The sequence below is a fragment of the Fukomys damarensis genome, unplaced genomic scaffold, assembly GCF_012274545.1.
Source record: "Fukomys damarensis isolate Sample0158 unplaced genomic scaffold, DMR_v1.0_HiC HiC_scaffold_39, whole genome shotgun sequence".
NCBI lineage: Eukaryota > Metazoa > Chordata > Mammalia > Rodentia > Bathyergidae > Fukomys > Fukomys damarensis.
This window is the reverse complement of record NW_022900951.1, coordinates 46,999,490-47,021,201: the sequence shown is the minus strand read 5'-3', so window position 1 is coordinate 47,021,201 and position 21,712 is coordinate 46,999,490. Positions and strand designations below refer to the sequence as shown.

The 21,712-nt window shown below is 36.6% G+C and overlaps 1 protein-coding gene across 1 annotated transcript in view; it reads left to right on the top strand.

Moving 5' to 3' along the window:
• Fam120c (family with sequence similarity 120C) overlaps positions 1-21,712 on the top strand; it is a 198,532-nt gene that overhangs the window by 92,232 nt on the left and 84,588 nt on the right. Inside the window, 1 exon segment of the mRNA XM_010610739.3 lies at positions 5,146-5,395. Within this exon segment, the coding sequence (XP_010609041.2) occupies positions 5,146-5,395 (250 nt within the window).

Below are 21,712 nucleotides of genomic sequence, written 5' to 3'. Positions count from 1 at the left end.
GCAATTTAAATATGTTCAGGGGCCATTTTCATCTCCAGAATTAAGGATTATTTTGATGTTACATCATTGCCTTTTCTCTTTTACTTTCCTTTTTAGTTTTATTTTAGGATTCCCTATTTTTAATGTTCATACAGAGATTTCTTTCACTGAAATACCGAATAGTTTCTTTGGTGTGAAAAACTATAATAGTACACAGGATCCTAATGAGATAATTAATAATGTGAAATAGGAAGTAAAGGGCTAAAGGTGTAAGGAAAGTGGGAAGGGTGGGGGAAAGGTAATAAGGGAGAGGAAAAAATATGAGAAACTGAAAAAATGGAAAGAAAGTGTTTGTAAATGGGGAGGGAAGGAGGGAGTGAAGGGAGGGCAGGGACAAGGGGAAAAATGAGAATCAAGACCTATTATGTAAAGGTACAGAATCCCAATGATGAATGTAATTGTATTGTATACCTAGATTGTACCAATAACCTCAATAAAAAAAAGGGATAAACTAGAAGCAGTCACTAAAACTAACTGTAAGACTTATTATGTTGTTACACTAATTTAAGACTGTGTGGTATTAGTGTAGATATTGACATATAGACCAATAGACTATAATTAGCAATGCAGAAAGTTCTATGGAACTACAGCCAATTCTTTAGAAAGCTGTAAAAGCACTTCATAGGATTGATAGTATTTTTTTAATTGTGCTGGATCAACCGTAAATTCATAATAAAACAGGTTCATATGGCTGCATAAATTATCTTCCAGACTGGCAGTACCTTTTTATATTCCCACCAGCAATTTATGAAAGATCCAGTTTCCAGCAGTCACTGGACACAATTATAAGACTTACTGTGTTGCTACAGTAATTCTGAAATACATAAAGAAATTTCAAACTGAAGGGGCTTTTTCAATATTTTTTCATACATGTTTACAGTAGATAATGATTACATCCATTGTGGGGAGTTGATACATGTACATAACACATCTCAATTCTTTTTTATCCCCTTCCCCTCTCAAAACTGAATATCACAAAGGCAGTCTAATTAGAAGAAATCAGCAAATATTGTGCATAGACACTTCACTAAAGCAGATAAACATATTGCAAATAAAAATGTAAGATGATGTTTAACATCCTTAATCATTTGAGAAATACAAATTTAAAAAACCAGAATGAAATTTTACTACATACCTATCGAAACACCTAAGGAAATAAATTTAGAAAAACAGCTAAGGTGAATAATAGTGATAATAGTAACAAATGCCAGAGAGGGTGCAGAGAAACTGGATCTTTCATAAATTGCTGATGAGAATATACAGTAAAGTGGTTCTTCCAATATAGAAGATAATTTGTCAGTTCCTGTCAAAATTAAAAGTAGACTTACTACACATCCCAGCATTTGGGTATTTATACTCTTGGGTGTTTATCCCAGGGAAATGAAGATTTATTTTTATCTTTTTCGGGGGAGCGTTTTGGAGGAATGTGTCAGTTCATTTTATTTGGGTATTCAATAATATCTTTGGCGATAATGCTGACTCCACGGCTTCTGACCCCAGAACTGACCCTGCTGACACTGATGGTAGCCCTGAGGTTGATATTTGTAGCTGCGATTATTTCCTCGTCCTTTGAAGTTCTGGGTATAGTTCCCTCTGTTAGGCGTTCTACCTCTGTTGTAGTTCCCTCTGTTTGAATAGCCACCTCAGCCAGGAAAAACAGGGCCACAAAAGTATGGATAACCGATTCCACCACTCCCACCACCACATCCACCTCTCTACACTTTTTATTCTTTATCTGTGTGTGTGCACTGAGCTTATCTGTGTGTGTGCTTTTGCAGCTTTCTAAAGAATTGGTTGTAGTTCCATAGCACTATTTCTGAATTTCTAATTTTAGTCTATTGATCAATATGTCAAACCCAGGGCTTGTGCATACTAGGAAAATACCCTATGAAAAGCTTTATTTTTTATTTACTTATATATAAATACTGCTTTTTGGTACTAACCTGGGGCCTCATGCATGCTAAATAGCTTTATTCTTTTTTTTCTTGGTTGTTTGAGACAAGGTCTCACTTTGTAGTTCAGGCGCGCCCTGAACTCACTCACTATATTACCCCAGGCTGGCCTTGAACTAGTAGTGATCCTCCTGCCTCTGTCTCTCAAGTGCTGGGATTACAAGTGTACGCCACCATGCCTGGCAAATAGTTTTATTCTGAATAGCCCCAAACTGTATTTAGCCAAAATATCTTTCAGTGGGTGCCTGGTTAAGCTATGATACATCAATGCCACAAAAAAAAAAAAAAAAAAAAAAAACCAAAAAAAAAAAAAAAAAAAAAAAAACTGTTGATTCTGCAACATGGGTAGATCTCAAGGACTTTTTTGGTTTTTTTTTTTGTTTTTTAGACAAAGCCTTGCTTTGTAGTTCAGGCTGACCTTAAGCTCACTATGTACCCTTGGCTGAACTCAAACTCACAGTGATCCTCCTGCCTCAGCCTCCCGACTGCTGAGATTACAGACATGCACCACCATGCCTGGCTTTCTAGGGCATTATTCTGTGAGAAAATGCCTATCACAAATCATATGCACTCTGATTCCATTTTTGTAACATTTTTAAAATGACAAAAGTATAGAAATGTAGAACAGATTTATGTTACCAAGAGTAGGGACAGTGCTGGAAGGTATTAGGTATAATAGTAAAGGGCAGCATGCTAGAAATCTGTGGCTATGGCATTTTGGTTTTTTGTTTTGTTTTTAGGGTTTTTTTGAGAAGGGGTTCCTGTGTTGTCCAGTTGCCTAGGCTGGTCTCAAATTTGTTAAGCACAACCAGTCTTCCCATCTCAGCCTTTCAAGTAGCTGGGATTATAGTTATACACCACTATACCCAGCTATTTCTATACTTTTAGTCTAGTCTGGGTCTTACTATTTAACCCTTGAATGTGCTATGTAGCCCAAGCTGGCCTGGAATGTAAGTTCCTCCTACCTCAGCCTCCCCAGTCCTGGGATTGCAGTGCCACTATGCCCAGCTAGTACTGTATGTTGATTGCAGTTGTGGCTACGTGGATCAACATAACATACCATATTTCCCAGAGAATTTAAGACTGGGTCTTAAATTATTTTTCTCCAAAAGATGCGGTAGAGCTTATTTTCAGGGGATGTCTTTTCTTCAATACAAAAATCTACATTTATTTGTGTGCAAAAATCTACATTTTTTCAAATAGTCATGTCATCTTCTTGGAACATCATCATAACTCACTAAACTTCAAATTCTGGCCAGAATTTCTTATGACTCCACTTCCCATAGAACCATTGGTCCTAATCTCTCGTGTCCAACAATAGAGCTCTGCCTACCTTACAAGGTCCCGAGTTCGATCCCTGGTACCAAAAACAAAAAACACCCACAACCATATCTGTTCATTATCAAGAGCGAATGTTTTTTGTGCATTGTGTCTGTACTCTGATTGGCCATTCAGCAATAAGTCTCAGGTTCATCTGTTTATACAGACATTTACATCTCATTCAAAGGCATCCGCTTGGGTATTCACCAATGCTTAATTATAATTTATATTATTTTTTTAAGTATTGTCAATATTATTTAGATAATATGTCAATGTGTCCACTATGTGTTGCAAGGCATGTACTAAATGCATCCATCTGGCTGGTAACAAGCATTCTGAAAAATCATGCTAGGGCTTATTTTCTCTTTAGGTCTTTTTTATTGGGGAAATACTGCAGAACTACACACCCATATTGTTGCCGTATCAATTCCTGGGCTTTGGTGCCCTAATTGTTTAAGATATAACTATTAGGGAAAACCAGGTAATGGATACACAAAACTTCTCCCTGTTGTTTTTGCAACTCCTTATGAATCTATAATGATTTCAACCAAAGAAGATTCTTTACAAAAGAGCACTCCAGAGGGCCAGGGATTTAGATCAGTGGTTCCACTGCCTGCCTCACAAGCACAAGGTCCCAAGTTCAATTCCCCCCACCCCCCTACCCCCCCCAGATAAAAACAGAAAAAAGAGCACTCTGGGACTGGGGTGTAGCTTAGTGTTAGAGCATTCAACCAAACATGCATAAGCTCTGAATTTTGCTCCCCCAGCACTCCAAAAAATTTTATTTAAAAAGCACTCTGATGGTTGTAGAGCATGGGTGTGAGAAAGATCAGACAGGATAAGAGTAGGAATAGCCTGGAGACCCCTGGCAGGTGAAAAGTGTTGTCTGAACTATTACAGTATTTGTTGTTTTGGAGAAGAGACAGTTGGAAGGGAGATGGGATTAGAATCAGTAGGACCTCAGTAAAAACAGGTGTTTGGGGGGATCTTTCTCCTAAAGATAACTACTAAATCTCTAGTTTGAGTAGATAATAGGCATCTGAAATAAAAGAGACCAAAAGGTACTTGAGAGGATAATAAGTTTGAGGCTAGCCTGGCCAATTTAGTGAGGCCTTCTCTCAAAATTTAAATGGAGAAAGGGACTGGGGATCTAGTTTATTCTTTTAAAAGTTCAATCCATCATAGTTTAGGAGCCTGAGCCATGGAGAGAAGCCATGTTTTTCTGGTCTGTTATCTTTGTAAATCTAAAAAATCTTGGATTTTTTTAAGTGGTGGTGTTTATTATGATGATTTTTTTTGAGACAAAGCATAGCTATATTGCTTGGGCTGGCCCAGAATTCCTGGGCTCAAGTGATCCTCCTGCCTCAGCCTCTTGAGTAACTGAGATTATAAGTATGCATCAACCATGACAAACATGTTGGTTTTGAGGATTTTGTGTAATTCCTTCATCTATTATGAGACCAAATAGTCACATAATTCTTCCTTAGACTTCTTTCTTTGTATATCCTGGTATATCTTCTTAAATTCAATGTAATTACTGATTGTGTAATATTGGACTTTGATTTCTTTTTCTGAAAAACTTGGTTTTGTAATAATGTCATAATAGGTCCCTCTCACAGTTTTTTTAAAAAATTAAATGAGATAATATGTGGAAAATACTTAGTATATTCCAGCACTGAACAGATGCTTACTACTGATGTTAAGATTGCTAATGATAAAATTATAGTAACAAAAATTAAAAGATATTGAAATGTGATAGATCCCATTAGTAGTAGCTAGCTTTAGAATGCTCAGGTGCTCTACAGTCTCTTTTTCCTCAATTTCTGTTTTCTAGTTCCTTCAGTGATTCTTAAAGAGTGGTCTGCCTATAAAGGGAAGTCACCTCAAACTCCTGAGCTCGTGTCTGCATTGACATTTCGGGAATGGACTTGCCCAAACCTCAAGAAGCTCTGGCTGGGGAAAGCAGTTGAGGACAAGAACAGAAGGATGCGGGCTTTCCTGGCATGTATGAAGTCAGACACACCCAGTATGCTGAATCCAGCTAATGTCCCTACCCATCTGCTGCTTATGTGCTGTGTACTCCGGTAAGCCATGTGACAGGGTGATGACCACTTCTAGTTCCTATATCTTTTACTTTTTTGACATTTACTTTAAGCAGGTGTTTTTATGGTATTTCAGGAAGGGGTGATTTTAGACCTCAGAAACATTGCAAATGATTGTTGGGATATCTCCTCAGTTTATTGTCCTTTGTCATCGGTCCACGCATGACACTTCATTTGCTTTTGTCCTATTCAGTCCTCAATCCAGTTTCCTTCTCTCCTTTCCACATCTAGTCATCCACTCTTGGATATTTCATGTGTGCCTTTTTAAGCCGTCTTCCATATATTTATTTAGACCTATGTATATTCCTGCACAGTTCTATAATTTTGGGTTGTTGCTTGGGTTTGTTTTTTGTTTGTTTTGTTTTTGCAGTACTAGGGATTGAACCCAGAGCCTTACATGTACTACACAAGCTGTGTACCACTGAGTTACATCCCCAGCCCTTTTAATTTTATTTTGAGAGTCTCACTAAGTTGCACAGGCAAGCAGTCCTTCTGCCTCAGCTCCTGAGTAACTGGAACTACAGACAAGGGCCACTGGGCCCAGCTAGAAATAGCTTTTCTTATTTTTTTCAGTACTGGGGTTTATTTTTATTTTGTCAAACCAATTAATTTTTTATGATATGTACTTTGGGGTCTTTTTATATAAATTCGCCCCTATCCCTGGATCATAGATATGTTTCTACATTTTCTTATAATTTTATAATGTCATCCATGTCAGGAAGTAATGTCATTGGAATATTTATTCTGTGCATGCTGAGAAAAAGGATCTCATTTTATTTTCTCTAATAAATGTTTCCTACTTCCACTTGTTAAGTAAATGATACCTTCTTTGTCCACTGATTTGTATTATCATCTTCCTGTGTACCAAGTTCCTATATATACATAAATCTATTCCTGGATTCTGTTTGCTATTTGATCCCTAATCAATGTCTCATTGTTTTAATTATTTTTTGTCATGAGTTTATTGGTACATTTTAGGTATACAATAAAAACACAGTTACATTTATCACTGGGATCTTGTACCTTTACATGACAGGTCTTGGTTCTCATTTTTTCCCCTTGTCCCTGCCCTCCCTTCACCTCCTCCTCCCTTCCCTATTTACAAAGATTTTGTTTCCATTTTTTCTTTCATTTTCTCATATTTTTTTCTTTTCCCTTATTCCCCTTCCCCTACCCTTCCCACTTCCCCTACACTTTTAGTCCTTTTCTTCCTATTTCACATTGTCAATTATGCCATTAGGATCTTATTTACGATTATAGTCATGGTTTTAATTATTAAGGGTTTATAATTTGCCTTAATATTAGGTAGGGCAAATCTACATCCTTCTTGTTTCAGAATTGCTCTAGCTATTCTTGCAACTCATGGACCTTATCTTATTTATTTTTAATTTTGGTACCGGGGATCAATCACAGGACCTTGTGCTTATGAGGCAAGTGGTGGCACCACTGAACTAAAATCCCCCGCCCTGGACTTTTATTTGTAATTTAGAATCAATTCAGTTTCAGCAAAATATTGTTGGCTTTTTTGACATTGCATTCAATTTATAGATTAATTTGGGGAATGTTGACATCTTTATGATGGTACATATTCCCATCCAAACATCATAGTTTACCTCTTGCATTTATTCAGGTCTTTTCCTTTATGTATTAGAATCCCTTTTTCTTTCATAGAAGCATACAATTTAAATAATTCCTAAGTACTTAATATATATAGCTGTGATTATGAATGGTATTCTTTTCACTTTCTTATTGTTTATTTTTGGTGTTGAAGTAGTAAGTAGCAAAAGTAGCAAAAGGGAGGTCAGATACAAGTGACCTTAAAGTTTAAGAACATTTAGCTTTGAAATAGATCAAAACTTATGCACTATGATCAAAATGTATGGTGAATGTTGATATTAAACTTATTATATTACAAGATAAATTGTCACTAATCCCCCTGAAAATACTCTCTATTGCTTCAGATACTCTTATCTCATCGTTCTTCTTGCTTCATGAAACAGTTCTGTTTTTGTTTTTGGTACTGGGGATTGAACTCAGGACTTGCAAGGCAGGCACAGTGCCATTGAGCTAAATCCCGGCCCTTTTCTAAAACAATTCTGGACCTCTTTCATGAGCATCTTTATGAGGTGTGATCAAAATTTGGTAAATGCTGTTGTTAAACACTATCCAGTGGAAAGGCAGGCTTGTAAAATCATTATAGTGTTATGTTCTTATCCATTTTAGTCACTGGATCTGTCACCATGCAACTTCTGACTCTTCCCAGAGATCAAAATATCTATGAAAGGACAATGTTTTGGATTGAGATAGCCATGACAGTACAACCAAAGCCTCACAAAAGAAGACTTCCAGGACTACCTCAGAAAGTGCATAGAATGCCAGGCCTAGTGGTGCATGCCTATAATCCCAGCACTAGGGAGGCTGAGGCAGGAAGATCACCATGAGTTTGAGGCCAGCCTACATAGCGAGACCCTGTCTTTTAAAAACAGTGCAAAGTATGATGGCATAAGTATGTTTCAAGTGAGGAGTATTTTGAGGAGACAATGACAATAAGGTGTTTACTGTAATTTTTTTAAATTTTTTAAATTAAATATTATATTTTTCAGTCACACTTTGTAGTTTAAATTCTGTTTCTGGCATTTTTCAGCTTTAGTAAGTTACTTTAGCCTTTTTAAACATCACTATAAATGGATATTATATTATAATTCTTCTCAGAGCAGTTTAAGCATTGAAATAATGTGTGCAGGAGTCCTACCACATAGTAGATGCTCAATACATGTTAATTCTCTAACCACCTTGACTGTTAAACTGGAACTACAAGGTTTTTCCAATAAGAATAATGGATAAATGTTTTTGTTTTGTTTTGTGGTTTTGGGGATCAAACTGAGGACCTTATGCTTGCAAGGTGGTGGCACCACTGAGCTAAATCCCTGGCCCTGGAGAAAAAAATTTTTTTCTTCTAGTTCCTAATATATTCTTAAGATACAGCCCTCCAGTGTCACATTATTAACTCTGAATTGCAAGTTTTCTATCTAAATGGTATAGTAATAGCTCGCTTTTCCATTTATTTGGTTCTCTTGGTTATATGTAATGTGTCCAAGACCATGAAAATAACTTAACGTCAGTGGTTGTAAACCTATGGCATGCATGTTATTTGTTTTTCTGTTAAGACAAAAGATGTTACTATACGAGCTGTTTTTTTAAACTAAAACCTCATATTCAGGTTTAATTGCAGTTTGGGCACTTTGTGATAAATAAATGGGTTTTGGGTTGCAGTTTGGATACTCGTCTTGGTCTCTAAAAGACATCACTGACTTAAATCATCTAAGATCAGCTGTCAGATTGTATTTTGATAGTCTGATAGGATCTGTATATTTTCCCCTAAAGAGAATCACTTAGCCTCCTGCTCAACCTTTTTTATTCTTAATTTAGACACTGACAATTTGGTCATTTGATTTCTAGTATCTAACATCAGAAGCAGCAAATTGTAAAGTAGGCAAGATAGGAAGTAAAAGCCACTCTTAGAATCAGCCTCAGTGGCAGCCTACTGCCTAAAAAGCAAGAAAAAGGATAAAGATTACTTTTTTAAAAAGACCTATAAAAGAAAGGGCAGCATCTAGAGTTATTGCTGGGGGAGGGTGGTTGCCCTACATATATCACTAACCTCGTGTTCTTCAAATTATCCAGAACAAATACTGTACTATAGTATCACCTATTCCATCCCTGGTAGTGTGCTCAGTCATGCCTTTGTATATGATGTTTCTTTTTATGGTGTTTGAGTTTTTTTTGTGAAAGCATCTCATGATGTAGTTCAGACTGGCCTTGAACTCACTATATAGTCCAGAGTGGCCTCAGACTCATGGCAGTCCCTCTGCCTCAGCCTCCCAAAGGCTGAGATTACAGATGTGTGCCACTATCCCCAGCTTTTTGTTTTGTTTTAATTTTTGTTTTTTTGTGCATGACATTTCTAATCCTCATAATAATGCTACAGAAGTAGGTATTTAGCTCTATTCATAGATGAATAAACAGACTTCAAGATTCACAAAGATATAGCTAGGAAGTGGTAGTGAGAGAGTTTAAATTTAACACTCTTGAACTCTCCCAATTACTATATTTTTAAGAAGACAAAATGATAGAAAGTTGCAATTTTAAGGATTAGAATAAAATCTAGTTTGACATTTAAAATTTAACTTAAAATGATTAACATATCTTAAATGCTAAATTGCCCAGCAATATTAAATAAACACTATATAGCCACATGAAATAATAGCTTAGTATTACTGCTACTAACTGTGGGTAAAAAATGCATCTCAGCAAAGATAACCAAAATTAGGAAAGTTGTGAGTAAATGTATGTTGGTAAAGCCAAGAAAAACAATGTTCTAGGAAGGATTATCATCATCATCATCATTATTATTATAGTGGTACTGAGAATTAAATCTTTGTGCTAAGCTATACCTCCAACCTTTTTCATTTTTTATTTTAAGACGGGGTCTTAAATTGCTAAGTTGCTTAGGGTAGGCTCAAACTTGAGATTCTCCTCTGTCAGCTTTACAGAGTGCTGGAATTGCAGATGTGTGCCACCATACTCAGCCTAGGAAGGACTGATTCTGTTTGAAGAAGACAACTTTTGCATGCCACTAGTGATCACTAAGGAAAGAAATACTGTGGGTGAAGCATAGCTCTACTGAACGTCAAAATGGTGAATGTATTCACCAAGGCCCTATCATTTCTAGCAAGTGTTCATTTAAAATCTCAACAGTGCTCCAGAAATAGAACATGAAACTATGCACTGTGTCTTCTTCAACTTTGTCGTTGTCTTCTTTTGATTTACTAATAAAATCAAGGAGTCTTTCCTGAGAAACAATTCTATAAAGAAGCAATGGACTAACTTCCAGTGTAAGCCATTTGGGTTAACTGTTGACCATCCCGAGAAGTAAAAAAATAAAAATATGCAAACAAGTTTTTACTCACTTAAGTGAATTCTAAGTTTCATCAAGAAAAGCAAATGAGTAAAAATAGCTTAGAAATTTTCAAAAGGAGCAATAGCAAATATCTTGGCTAAGATACCAATATGTATTATAAACTTATACTAAAATAATGTGCCAGTATCACATAATTTTAGAACAGATATTAAAACCCTAGACATTTTAGAACTTAAAATATACCAAGTAAAGCAATATAAATCAATAAGGAAAAATGAGAATTTAAGTAATTGTTGTTTAGACTGTTGGACTTGTATTTGCAGAGAAAATACCCACTTAAAGCCATGCCTCACATAAATTCTAGGTAGATTGAACATAAGTATTTTTAAAAAGACTAAAGTGAGAATAAAAACTAGGCAATGATTTAACTTACCTTGAGATGGGAAATAATTTTTTAAATGAAAATTAAGAAGGCTTTTAAGCCTAAGACAGTTGTCATAAAACAGTAGCAATTTTGACTGCAAACTGTAAAGTATACCACAGTTGCATGTGGCTCCAAAACAAACTGGGAAAATTAACTGGGAGATCTGGACAATGAGACAGCCATGAGGTGCTTTGGCGAGCTCACATATATTCCTGAGGATCTGGAAGATGGCTTGCGTATTCAGGAGCGAACACAGAAGGTTACAGCTACATATACCTGGCTGAACATGAGGCTTTGCACAAGGTGAAAATAAAAGTCAGGATGAACTTTAATAAGCTGCATGAATTTTTTTTTTGAGACAGGGTCTCACTATGTAGTTGAGACTGACCTAGAACTCACTATGTAACCCAGGCTGGTCTCGAACTCACAGCGATCCTCCTGCCTCAGCCTCCCGAGTGCTGTGATTATAGGCATGCACCACAAACTGCATGAATTTTTAATGAATGCCCCTACATATGGAAACCCCTTGGCAAATGATGGAAGCCTTACTGCCCCAGAGGTTTATGTCCAACTTTGACAAATCATTGGCTAGATAATAAGATACCTTGATCCAAAAGAGAAACCTAGAAAGCTAGGTGTAAAAATTAAGAGAAGAATTAAAATCTAAACAAAAATTTCAGCAGGAACATACTGGGTGACTCCTTTCAGGGAAGACAGATGTTTTCCAAAAAACTAGCAACAGTATTGGGGAAGGACATCAGAAGTCCAGAGTTGTGAGAGTATATTTTCAAAACTGTCTAATTTACAATAAGACTTGCAAAGAAACATTAATATGTGATGAGTAGACAGGAAAACAAATCAGTCAATACAAATTGTGAGAGGGATACAGATGTTAGACACAGTAAATACAGTCATTTATCCAGCTACCATAAATACATTTAAAGAAATGAAGGAACTATATTTAGAGAATTAAGATACTCTGGATGTAGCTCAGTGGTAGAGGATATTCTTGGTATGTATGAGATCCTGTGTTCCAGGTCTCAGAACCAAAAAAGAAGAGGGTGAAGGGAGGGAGAGAGAGAGAAAGAGAACTGTGACCATGATTTATCAACTAGAGAATGGTAAGAAAGAATATAAATTATAAAAAGAAACTAAGTATGTATTGTGGAGTTGGAAAATGTAATACATAAGATGAAAAATTAACTTGAGGGCCTCAACAGCTTTGACTTGAGAGAAGAAAAAAATTAGTGAATTTGAAGGTAGGTCAATAGAGATTATAAAGTCTGAAAAACAGTATAAAAATAATAAAAAATGAACAGAACCTAAAAAATTTGCAGGAAACCTTGAGCATACCAACACATGCATGGTAAGAGTTCAGGAGAGAAAAGGACATTTGGAAAAGAATATTTGAAGAAATAATAAACTCAAAAGCCAGCGATACATACCATAGATAATATTACAAGACAGTCTTCAAAGTGAGAAGCAAAAAACAACTTAGTCCATACAAAGGAAGAAGATTACTAATAATAGTAAAAAGGTGGAAGAAACCCATTCAATTATGAGTGAATAAACAAAACGATAGAAATTCTGACACATGCCTCAACATGGTCGAACCTTGAAGACGTTATGCTAAGTGAAATAAATCACTCACCAAACCACAAATATTGTATGGTTCCATCTAAATGAAATACTGTACTCAAATTCAGAGACAAAATAGAATGGAGGTTGCCAGGGTTAGGGGAAGAGGACTTACTGTTTAATAGGTATGAGTTTGAGATTAAGAAGAAAACAATTCTGTTAATGGCTGTACTACAATGAAAATATACTTAATGCTACTAAACTTTACACTTAAAAGTAGCTAAAGTAGTAAATTTTATGTTGTGTTTACCATACAAGAAAAGAAGGCAAGGGATGGGACTTCCATAAAGACAGATTTAGATGGACAAACCTCACCAGCAGCATTTCAATTTAACTGGTGAAAATTGTGGAAATCAAGGTATTGAAATTGATTAGTGGTAGAGCACTTGCCTAGCATGTACAGGACCCTGAGTTCTATTTCCAGCCCCACAAATAGATGAATAAAAACTAATCATTTAAGGTTTTGGGGGTTTGTCCTACGGGCAAATGGAAAACCATTCATTCAAGAAAATCTACCAAGAGAAGGGAACAGGGCTGGTCTAAGGGTTTCTTCTCCCAGAGAGGCCACAAAGGAAAAGAATTAGCTTAGTTATCTTCAATCAGAAATGTGGTAGGTACCATGAAAGCCCCATTAGTCCCTACAGTTAGGCTATGTTAGTTTTCAGGGCCATTTACATTTCAGGACAGTTAGGCATGGTCCCTTTGGGTGCATAGCTTATGCCAAGAGGAATAGCAAAGGAAGCTAAGCAAGCTCTTAAAAAAAACAGGTGAAATTCTGAACACTGCAGGTATTGCTTCACTAAAGAGATTTTTTAAAAAATGTTTTCTGGTGACATTTCTTTGATCCTGTCATTGTAATCTAGAAACAGTATGTTAGAAGTATTCCTGCAAGAGTTGCTCACCAGGTTTCTGCTTTGCCCAAAGAAGGCTGTGTTGAAATTGAAGCATCAGCTGTCCAAGAACTTTTCACAACAGCATGATGATAAATGGGCCCAGTGTTGTTTAGACTGGAATTTTCATTATGTTTCTAAATTAACATCTTATTTTTATAATTGCTTTTGGGGAGTATAAATTTGAATAAAATATCTGAAGTTATTGAAACACTATGGGGTAGGGAGAGTAAACATATAATGGAAAGGAGATAGTGAGTCTAGTTAGTGATGATACTATGAATTACAGGCATGTTGCAGAATGTGTGAGAAGAGATATTCATAAATAATGTAATGGGAATAAAAGCAAAGGAAAATAACATGCAGGAAAGATGAATTATAACTACTGAGAATAACAAAGAGCATACCTAGTTCATTCACCTATTAATGATGTGAAGTATTCTCATGTTAGGTGTGTAATTCTTTTACTTGAGTAAAATTAAAATTTTAAAATTTGAGTGGTAGAGGTAAAGGAGAAGAAAGTGGACCAAAATTTTATATAGACAGTATTGGAGTACATAGCACTATTGGAGTAAAACAGCATCCAGGGACCATCTCATTGTATTTACTCAACACATATTTCTTATGGAAATAAAATAGACATACAAATTTCAAAAGAAAGAAAAAGGCTGGATGTGTTAGTATGCTTGTAATCTCAACACTAGGGAAGCTGAGGCAGGAGGATTGCAAGTTCAAGGCCAGCCAGAGCTATATAGAGATTTCAGGGCCAGCCTCCACTACATAGTAAGACTCTGTTTTTTAAAAAAAAAAAAAGCAAAAGAAAGAAAGAAAATTACTAAATCTGGATAAAAACAGTAAGAGTCTATAGCATTGAAGTGAAGGTCTATTCTCTTACTCTCATCTCTATAATAGTAGGTCTATTTCAGGTATGAATAGACAACACGGGGATTCCCTCTCCTCTCAGCTCCCATTCTTGACCTGTGGTTTCATTTTTGGTTTTGTTACTGTGTTTGTTAGTCTTGAGACAGAGTCTTGCTATGTAATTCAGGCTGGCCTTGAACTCAGCAGTCCTCCTGCTTCAGCTTCCCAAGTGCTGGAATTACAGCCATGCACCACTATGCCCAGCTAGGGCTATTATTTCACCCTGGGAGAGGAAGGCTGCTATTTCTCATCAACCCAGCCCTCTGTCCAGGTAAGTTTGGTAAGAGGATTACCTCACCCAAACCCTAGTCATACGGCTCTAACACAAAAGCAGCTGGCTGAGAATTTTTGAGAATCCAAATGTCCCCACCTCAGCTCATAAGTAGGAAGGAGTTTCCATATTGGGAAGGGTAAGCCAAAGAAATCAGGGACAACCAACTCCACTGTTCCCCTCCATCCTAAATGACCAGTTACAAAGCAGGTCACTCTGGGAAAAAGCATCACTAGGCTCTAGGGAAAAAATGGGAGTTCTTAGTTGAGGGCAGAGAGAAAGCAAGCCTTAAGGACAAAGAGACTGATTTTATTTAAAGCAGAACTTGGGCAGCTCCATGCGTAATAACATGTGAAAAACCAGAAATCTTGATGGTGATCAACTAAGAGGAGGCTAGCTGCTGCACGAAATAAGGAAAATGGCAGAGCATCCAGAAGTGTTGAAGGAAGAACCAGAGAAAGAAACAGCCAGGAAGAGCCTGCCTGGAATCACAGTCAATGTGGATTTATGAAAGGTACGTGTGTACATTAGATCAGGACAGGACATAGGCCAAACTTCAGCATTTTCTAAGCTAAATTCAGGACAATCAACACAGTAGATTCCTTTCTGGCACAAGGAACTGAAACTCTACCTCTGACCAAACACTGCTTAAAAACAACCTACTCTGACTCGCAGGCAACTTCTAGGAAACAAGACTTAACACGGAAATCAATCATATTCTTTCACAAGGAAAGACTAAATATCCAAGGTGATACCTTAGAGAAATCCTACTGGGTCTTTGCTGAATGTGGGGCAATAGTGTGAACTCCCTGAAAAATACTAGAAGCCTTATCCTTGACATATTTAATGGTAAAGAGAAAAATATAGCTAGCTGAGAAGACTTAAGCAAAACTTTATATTGACTCAAGGGTGACATGTAGGTAGGCTAATGGACAAAAACTGAAGAGAAACATTTAGCAGGAGCATAGAGGCTGCACTCTGTATGGGAAATGTGCTTTACTAAATAAGCATAGCCAAGTCACTAAATAATAACTAAACAAGATCAACTAAGCAACAACACTGACCATCTCCAAGGTGGAGAGCTGTACTGTATATCACCTAAAATACCCAGTTTACACCAAAATCTTTTTGGACATGCTAAGAATCGTGAACATGTGATGACATATATATAGTAAATAAATTATGCTTTTGAAGGGTTGTGGACTTAGAAGACAGACTTCAAAATGGTGTAAATATAATAAAAAATAAATGAAGTCATGCCTAAAGAATTAAAGGAGGAATGATGACTATATCATCAAATAGAGAATGTCACTAGAGATACTGTTAAAATGAACCAAGTGGAGCGCTGGGGATTTAGCTTAGTGGTGCTGTCACCTGCCTCACAAGCGCAAGGTCCCAAGTTTGATCCCCAGTACAAAAAAACACCAACAGGTGGGTATTCTGGAGATGTATAATAACTGATATTGACTAGAAAGATCAACAGTAGAGTTGAACTGGCAAAAGAAAGAAGCAGTAACCTTCAAGATAGATAAATAGATATGATATGATCAGAAGAACAGGGAGATAAAAGATGAACAAAAATGAATAAAGCCCAGGGTGGTGGTACATGCCTGTACTGTAATTTCAGTACTCTGGAAAGCTAAGGCAGAAGGATCACAAATTTAAACCCAAGACCTTGTCTCAAAATAAAACACTTAAAAAGGGTTAGAGATGTAGCTCAGTGTGAAAGCCTTAATATAATCCCCAGAAAAAAAAAACAGCTTCTGAGAAATCAGTAACAACATTAAGCACATAAACATACATATAATGGTAGAAAGAAAGGGGAGCAGAAAAAAAATATTTAAAAAAAACTTTTTTCCTCATTGAGTTTATCGGTACATTTTAGGTATGCAGTACAGTTACATTCATTATTGGGATCTTGTACCTTTACATGACACGTCTTGGTTCTCATTTTTTCCCCTTGTCCCTGCCCTCCCTTCACCCCCTCCTCTCCTCCCCATTTACAAACACTTCATTTCCATTTTTTCACTTTCTCCTGTTTTATTATTTTCCCTTATACCCTTTCCCCTACCCTTCCCACTTTCCCTACACCTTTACCCCTTTTCTTCCTATTTCACATTGTCAATTATCTCACTAGGATCTTATGTACTATTAGTTTTTCACAACAGAGAAACTATTCGGTATTTACACATGTGTGACTTATTTGTTTCACTCAGGAGTATATCCTCAATATGTATCCATTTTCCTATGAATGAATCTACTTTCTCATTCTTTATGGCTGAGTAATACTCCATTTTATAGAAAAACCACATCTTTATCCAGTTTCCAACAGATGGGCAAATGGACTGTTTCCAAGTTTTAGCTACTACAAACTGTGCCGCTATAAACATAGGTGTGCATATATCTCTGTGATATGATTCTTTTAATTCTTTTGGAAAGATACCCAGCAGAGGGATGGCTGGGTCAAATGGAACCTCTAGTCCCAGCTCTTTGAGATATCTCCATATTGATTTCCATAATGGTTGTACCAGTCTGCACTCCCACCAACAATGGAGAATGGTTCCTTTCACCCCACAACCCCGCCAACATTTGTTATTGTTTGATTTCTTGATAGTAGCCATTCTTTGTGGGGTGAGGTGGAATCTCAGTGTTGTTTTCATCTGCATCTCTCAAATGACCAGGGATGTGGAACATTTTTTCATATATTTACTTGCTGTTTTTACTTCTTTGAGAAATGTCTGTTCATTTCAGATGCCCATTTTTGAATCAGGTCTTTATACTTGGGGAGGGGCTGATTGTTTTGAGTTCTTTATATATTCTAGATAATGGTCCTTTGTCTGAGGAGCACCTGGTAAAAATTTTTTCCTACATTGTAGGTTGTCTCTCAGTTCTGTTGATGGTTTCTTTTGCAGTGCAGAAGCTTTTTAATAAGATGAGATCCCAGTTGTTGATTCTTTCTGCTAGTTTCCGTGCTACTGAGAATTTGTTCATAAAATCTTTACCTATGCCAATGTCTTCGAGAGTTCTGCCTAACTTATCTTCCAGCAAGTTTAGTGTTTCTGTTTTAATATTTAGATCTTTAATCCACTTGGATTTTAATTTAGTGCATGGTGAAAAATAAGGGTCTACTTATAATTTCTGACAGGTTGAGATCCAGTTTTTTCAACACCATTTATTAAAGAGGCTATCTTTCCTCTACTGAGGAAAGATTACATAGCTGAGTACATCTGGATTTGTTTTTGTGTCTTCCAGTCTGTTCCAACTGGTCCTCCGGTCTGTTTCTTTGCCAGTACCATGCTGTTTTTATCACAGTGGCTTTGTAGTATAGTTTCAAATTGGGAATTGTTATACCCACTGCCATGTGTCTGTTGCCTAGGATGGCTTTTGCTATTCTAGGTGTCTTATGGTTCCAAATGAATTTTTGGATTTTTTTTCTAGTTCTGTGAAATATAGCGTTGGAATTTCAATTGGCATTGCATTGAATCAGTATAGCAGTTTTGGTAGTATGGCCATTTTCACTGTGTTGATTCTTCCTACCCAGGAGCAGGGGATATCTTTCTATTTTCTTATATCCTCTCCAATCTCTTTTTTCAGAGTGCTGTAATTTTCAGTGTAGAGGTCTTTTGCTTCTTTTGTTAGATTGATTCCTAGATACTTAATTTTTTGGATGCTATTGTGAAAGGAATTGTTTGCCTCATTTCTCTCTCAGTGAGTCTGTTATTTGTGTACAAGAAGACTATTGATTTTTTAGTTTTGACCTTGTATCCAGCTACTCTGCTGAAAGTGTCAATTAAGTCTAGAAGTCTTTTGGTGGAATTTTTTGGGTCTTCCATGTAGAGTGTCATATCGTCAGCAAATAATGACAGTTTAATTTCTTCCTTTCCTATCTTTATTGCTTTAATTTCTTTCTCTTGTCTAATTGCTGTGGCTACTGTTTGCAGAACTATATCAAAGAGGAGTGGTGATAGTGGGCATCCTTGTCTTGTTCCTGATTTTAACGTGAAGGTTTTCAGATTTTGGCCATTTGATATGATGTTGGCTGTTGGTTTTTCATAGATAGCCTTTATTAAGTTGAGATACAGACCATCTATTCCAATTTTTACAGGGTTTTTATCATGAATGTGTGTTGAATTTTGTCAAATGCTTTTTCTGCATCTATTGAGAGGATCATATGGTTTTTGTCCTTGACTCTGTTAATATAGTGTATTACATTTATTGACTTACGTATGTTGAACTGTCCTTGCATCCCTGGAATAGAAAAAAAATTTTTTTTAAATATTTGAAACTGGGTGTGGTGACAGATACGTGTAATCCCAGCAGTCTGGGAGGCTAAGGTAAGAGAATTGGAAGAGACCAGGGTATTCAATTTAGTGATTTAGTGAGAACCCTGTCTCAAAATAAAGAGTGGTGGGGATGTAGGCCAATGAGAGGAAGGCCTTGAGTTCAACTCCCAGTGCCACTAAAACTTTTTTTTTTTTAGTGACCAAAGTCTGGGCCAGAGATTTAGCTCAGTGGCACACACCTGCCTTTTAAGCGCAAGGTCTTGAATTTGGTACAAAAACAAAAAATGCCAAAACTTCCCACATTTGATGAAAATACTTAGTCAAAAAACTTAATAAACTGCAAGTAGGATAAACATAAAACCACACTAAGCATATAGAATCAAAATGGTGAAAAGCAAATGCACAAAGAATGTCAGTAAAGAGAATTATGTATGCAATTTGAAAGTAGAGTTACTTTTTTTTATTTAAATATTTTTAGTTTTTTTAGACAGAATCTCACTATGTGCTTCAGGCTGGCCTTGAAATCACTGTCAAGTGGCCTTGAGTCACAGCAGTCCTCCTGCCTCAGCCTCCTGATTGCTGGGGCTACAGGTGTATGCTATCATGTCCAGCTCCTATTTCTCCTTATTTTGAAAGAAGTTTCATAAAGCAGTATGTATATAGTTGTATTATTGATCCTATACCATGTTAAAAATGTTATATATTTGAGAATATCAGCAAAATGGTGTTTTGGAGTAAGAAAATGAAACCAGATGATAAGAAATGAATAAAATCAGAAATAATTAGAATACTACAAAAGCTGTAAATATATACTTGGTATCCTTCTCTCAATTTCCTTAAAAGATATAAGGTTATATAAGGTAGTGATTATTAACAATGTATAGTTGGGTTTGTGTAGATGTGAAATATATAACAATACCATAAAAACGGGAAAGAATGGAGCTACACAGGAGTAAAGTTTCTGGAATTAAGATAGTGTAACAGAAGTAGATACTGATAAGGCCAAGGGAATAAAGTTAAAACTCAAATTGCTAAAATCAGGAATGAAAGAGGGAGCATTACTACTGACTTCAGGAAAATAACAAGTATTAAGCCTAAGCATTAGTTTAATACTTATTATTATAAAAAACTATATGCCAACAAATTAAGTAGTATAGATGAAATTCATAAACAAGAAAGTCATAATTACTGAAGCTAACTCAAGAAGAAAAAGAGAATGTGAGTGGACATATAACAAGAATTCAAATTAGGGGGCCGCGGATTTGGCTCAGTGGTGCCACCGCCTGCCTCACAAGCACAAGTGCCCAAGTTCAATCCCTGGTACCAAGAAAAAAAAGAATTCAAATTAATAATTAAAACTTACCACAAAATAAAGCCCTAGCCCAAATGGCTTTGTTAAGTAACTATACTAAACTTTGTTTTTGTTTTTTTGAGTTGGGGTTTTGCTGTGTAACCCAGGCTGGCCTTGAACTCACAGCAGTCTTCCTGGTTTAGCCTCCTAGTGCTGGGATTACCAGTGTGCACCACCAAACCAAGTTCTACTAAACATTTAAAGGCAAATTCAAATCAGTCTTTCACAATTTTTTTCAAGAAATACTTTCCAACTCAATTGGTGAGGCAAGTATTTCCTTGAAATCAAAACAAGACAAAGATATCACTAGAGAATTATAGACCAGTAAGTCCTTAATGACTGTAGATGCAAAATTCCTCAACAAAACATAAGCTGAGTCAGGCAACATATAAGAAAGAATATAGCATGACCAAATGGGTCTCATTCCAGAAATGTAAGATAAGTTTAACATTTAAAAATCAATGAATGGAATGCAAGGTGTGGTGGCACACGCCTGTAATCCCAGCATTTGGGAGGCTGAGGCAGGAGGATTGCTGTGAATTCAAGACCAGACTGGGCTACATAGTGAGTTCCACATCAGTCTCAACTACATAGTGAGACCCTGTCTCAAAAAAACAAAAAAACAAACAAACAAAAAAAAGATCGAGAGAGAAAAATCAATAAATGGAGAAATCATAAGGTCATTTCAGTAGATACAGTAAGGGCTGGGGATTTAGCTCAGTGGTACCACAGCCTTCCTCGCAAGTGTGAAGTCCCGAGTTCAATCCCTGGTACCAAAAAGAAAAAGAAATCAATAGATACAGTAAAACATTTGACAAAGTTCCATACCTATTGAGGCTGAAAGTACTCCAAAAGAAACCCCAGATAACTAGGAGTACAAGGGAACATCTTTCACTTGAATAAATACCATGTATAAGAAACACACAGCTATCAACCTCCATAAAACTTTTAATAGGAACATTATTAAGAATGTTTGGCCACCCTTTGTTATGATTTATATCTAGATGTTCCTGCAAGAACCTTGTTCACTGGTGGATGAGGCTTCTGAAAGGTGATTGGATTAGTGAGGCTTATAGTTGACCTGCTGTGAGGTCTGCTCAGAAGAGGCAGATCACTGGGGCATGGTCTGGAAGGGTTTATCTCCTTCTTCTGCTCCTCTCATTCTGATTCCTGGCAGCTATGACCTGAGCAGCTTTCCCCCGCCATGCTGCCAACCATGTAAGGACTAAAACTTCTAAAACATTAGCCAGAATAAACCTTTCCTCCTTTAAGTTGAAGTTGTCAGGTATTTTGTCCCAATGATGAGAAAGTGGCTAAGACACCCTTCAAAATCAACATTTTAGTAGAATCTCTTTCTAGCATAATACATCAAGAAACCGGAGACTTTCTGCTGTAGGTCCCATTAGTTGCTTCAAAATAGGCAAGTTCCTGAAACTTAGAAGGGTGATGCTGGTCCTGTCCAAATGCTACTGTGCACACAAAACTATCATCATGAAGAACATCGATGGCACCTCAGACTTTCCCCAATTCATGCTTTGGTAGCTGGAATTCACTACTGTCACTGAAAAGTGCCATCAAGTAAAAAAATCCAAGTGCTGAG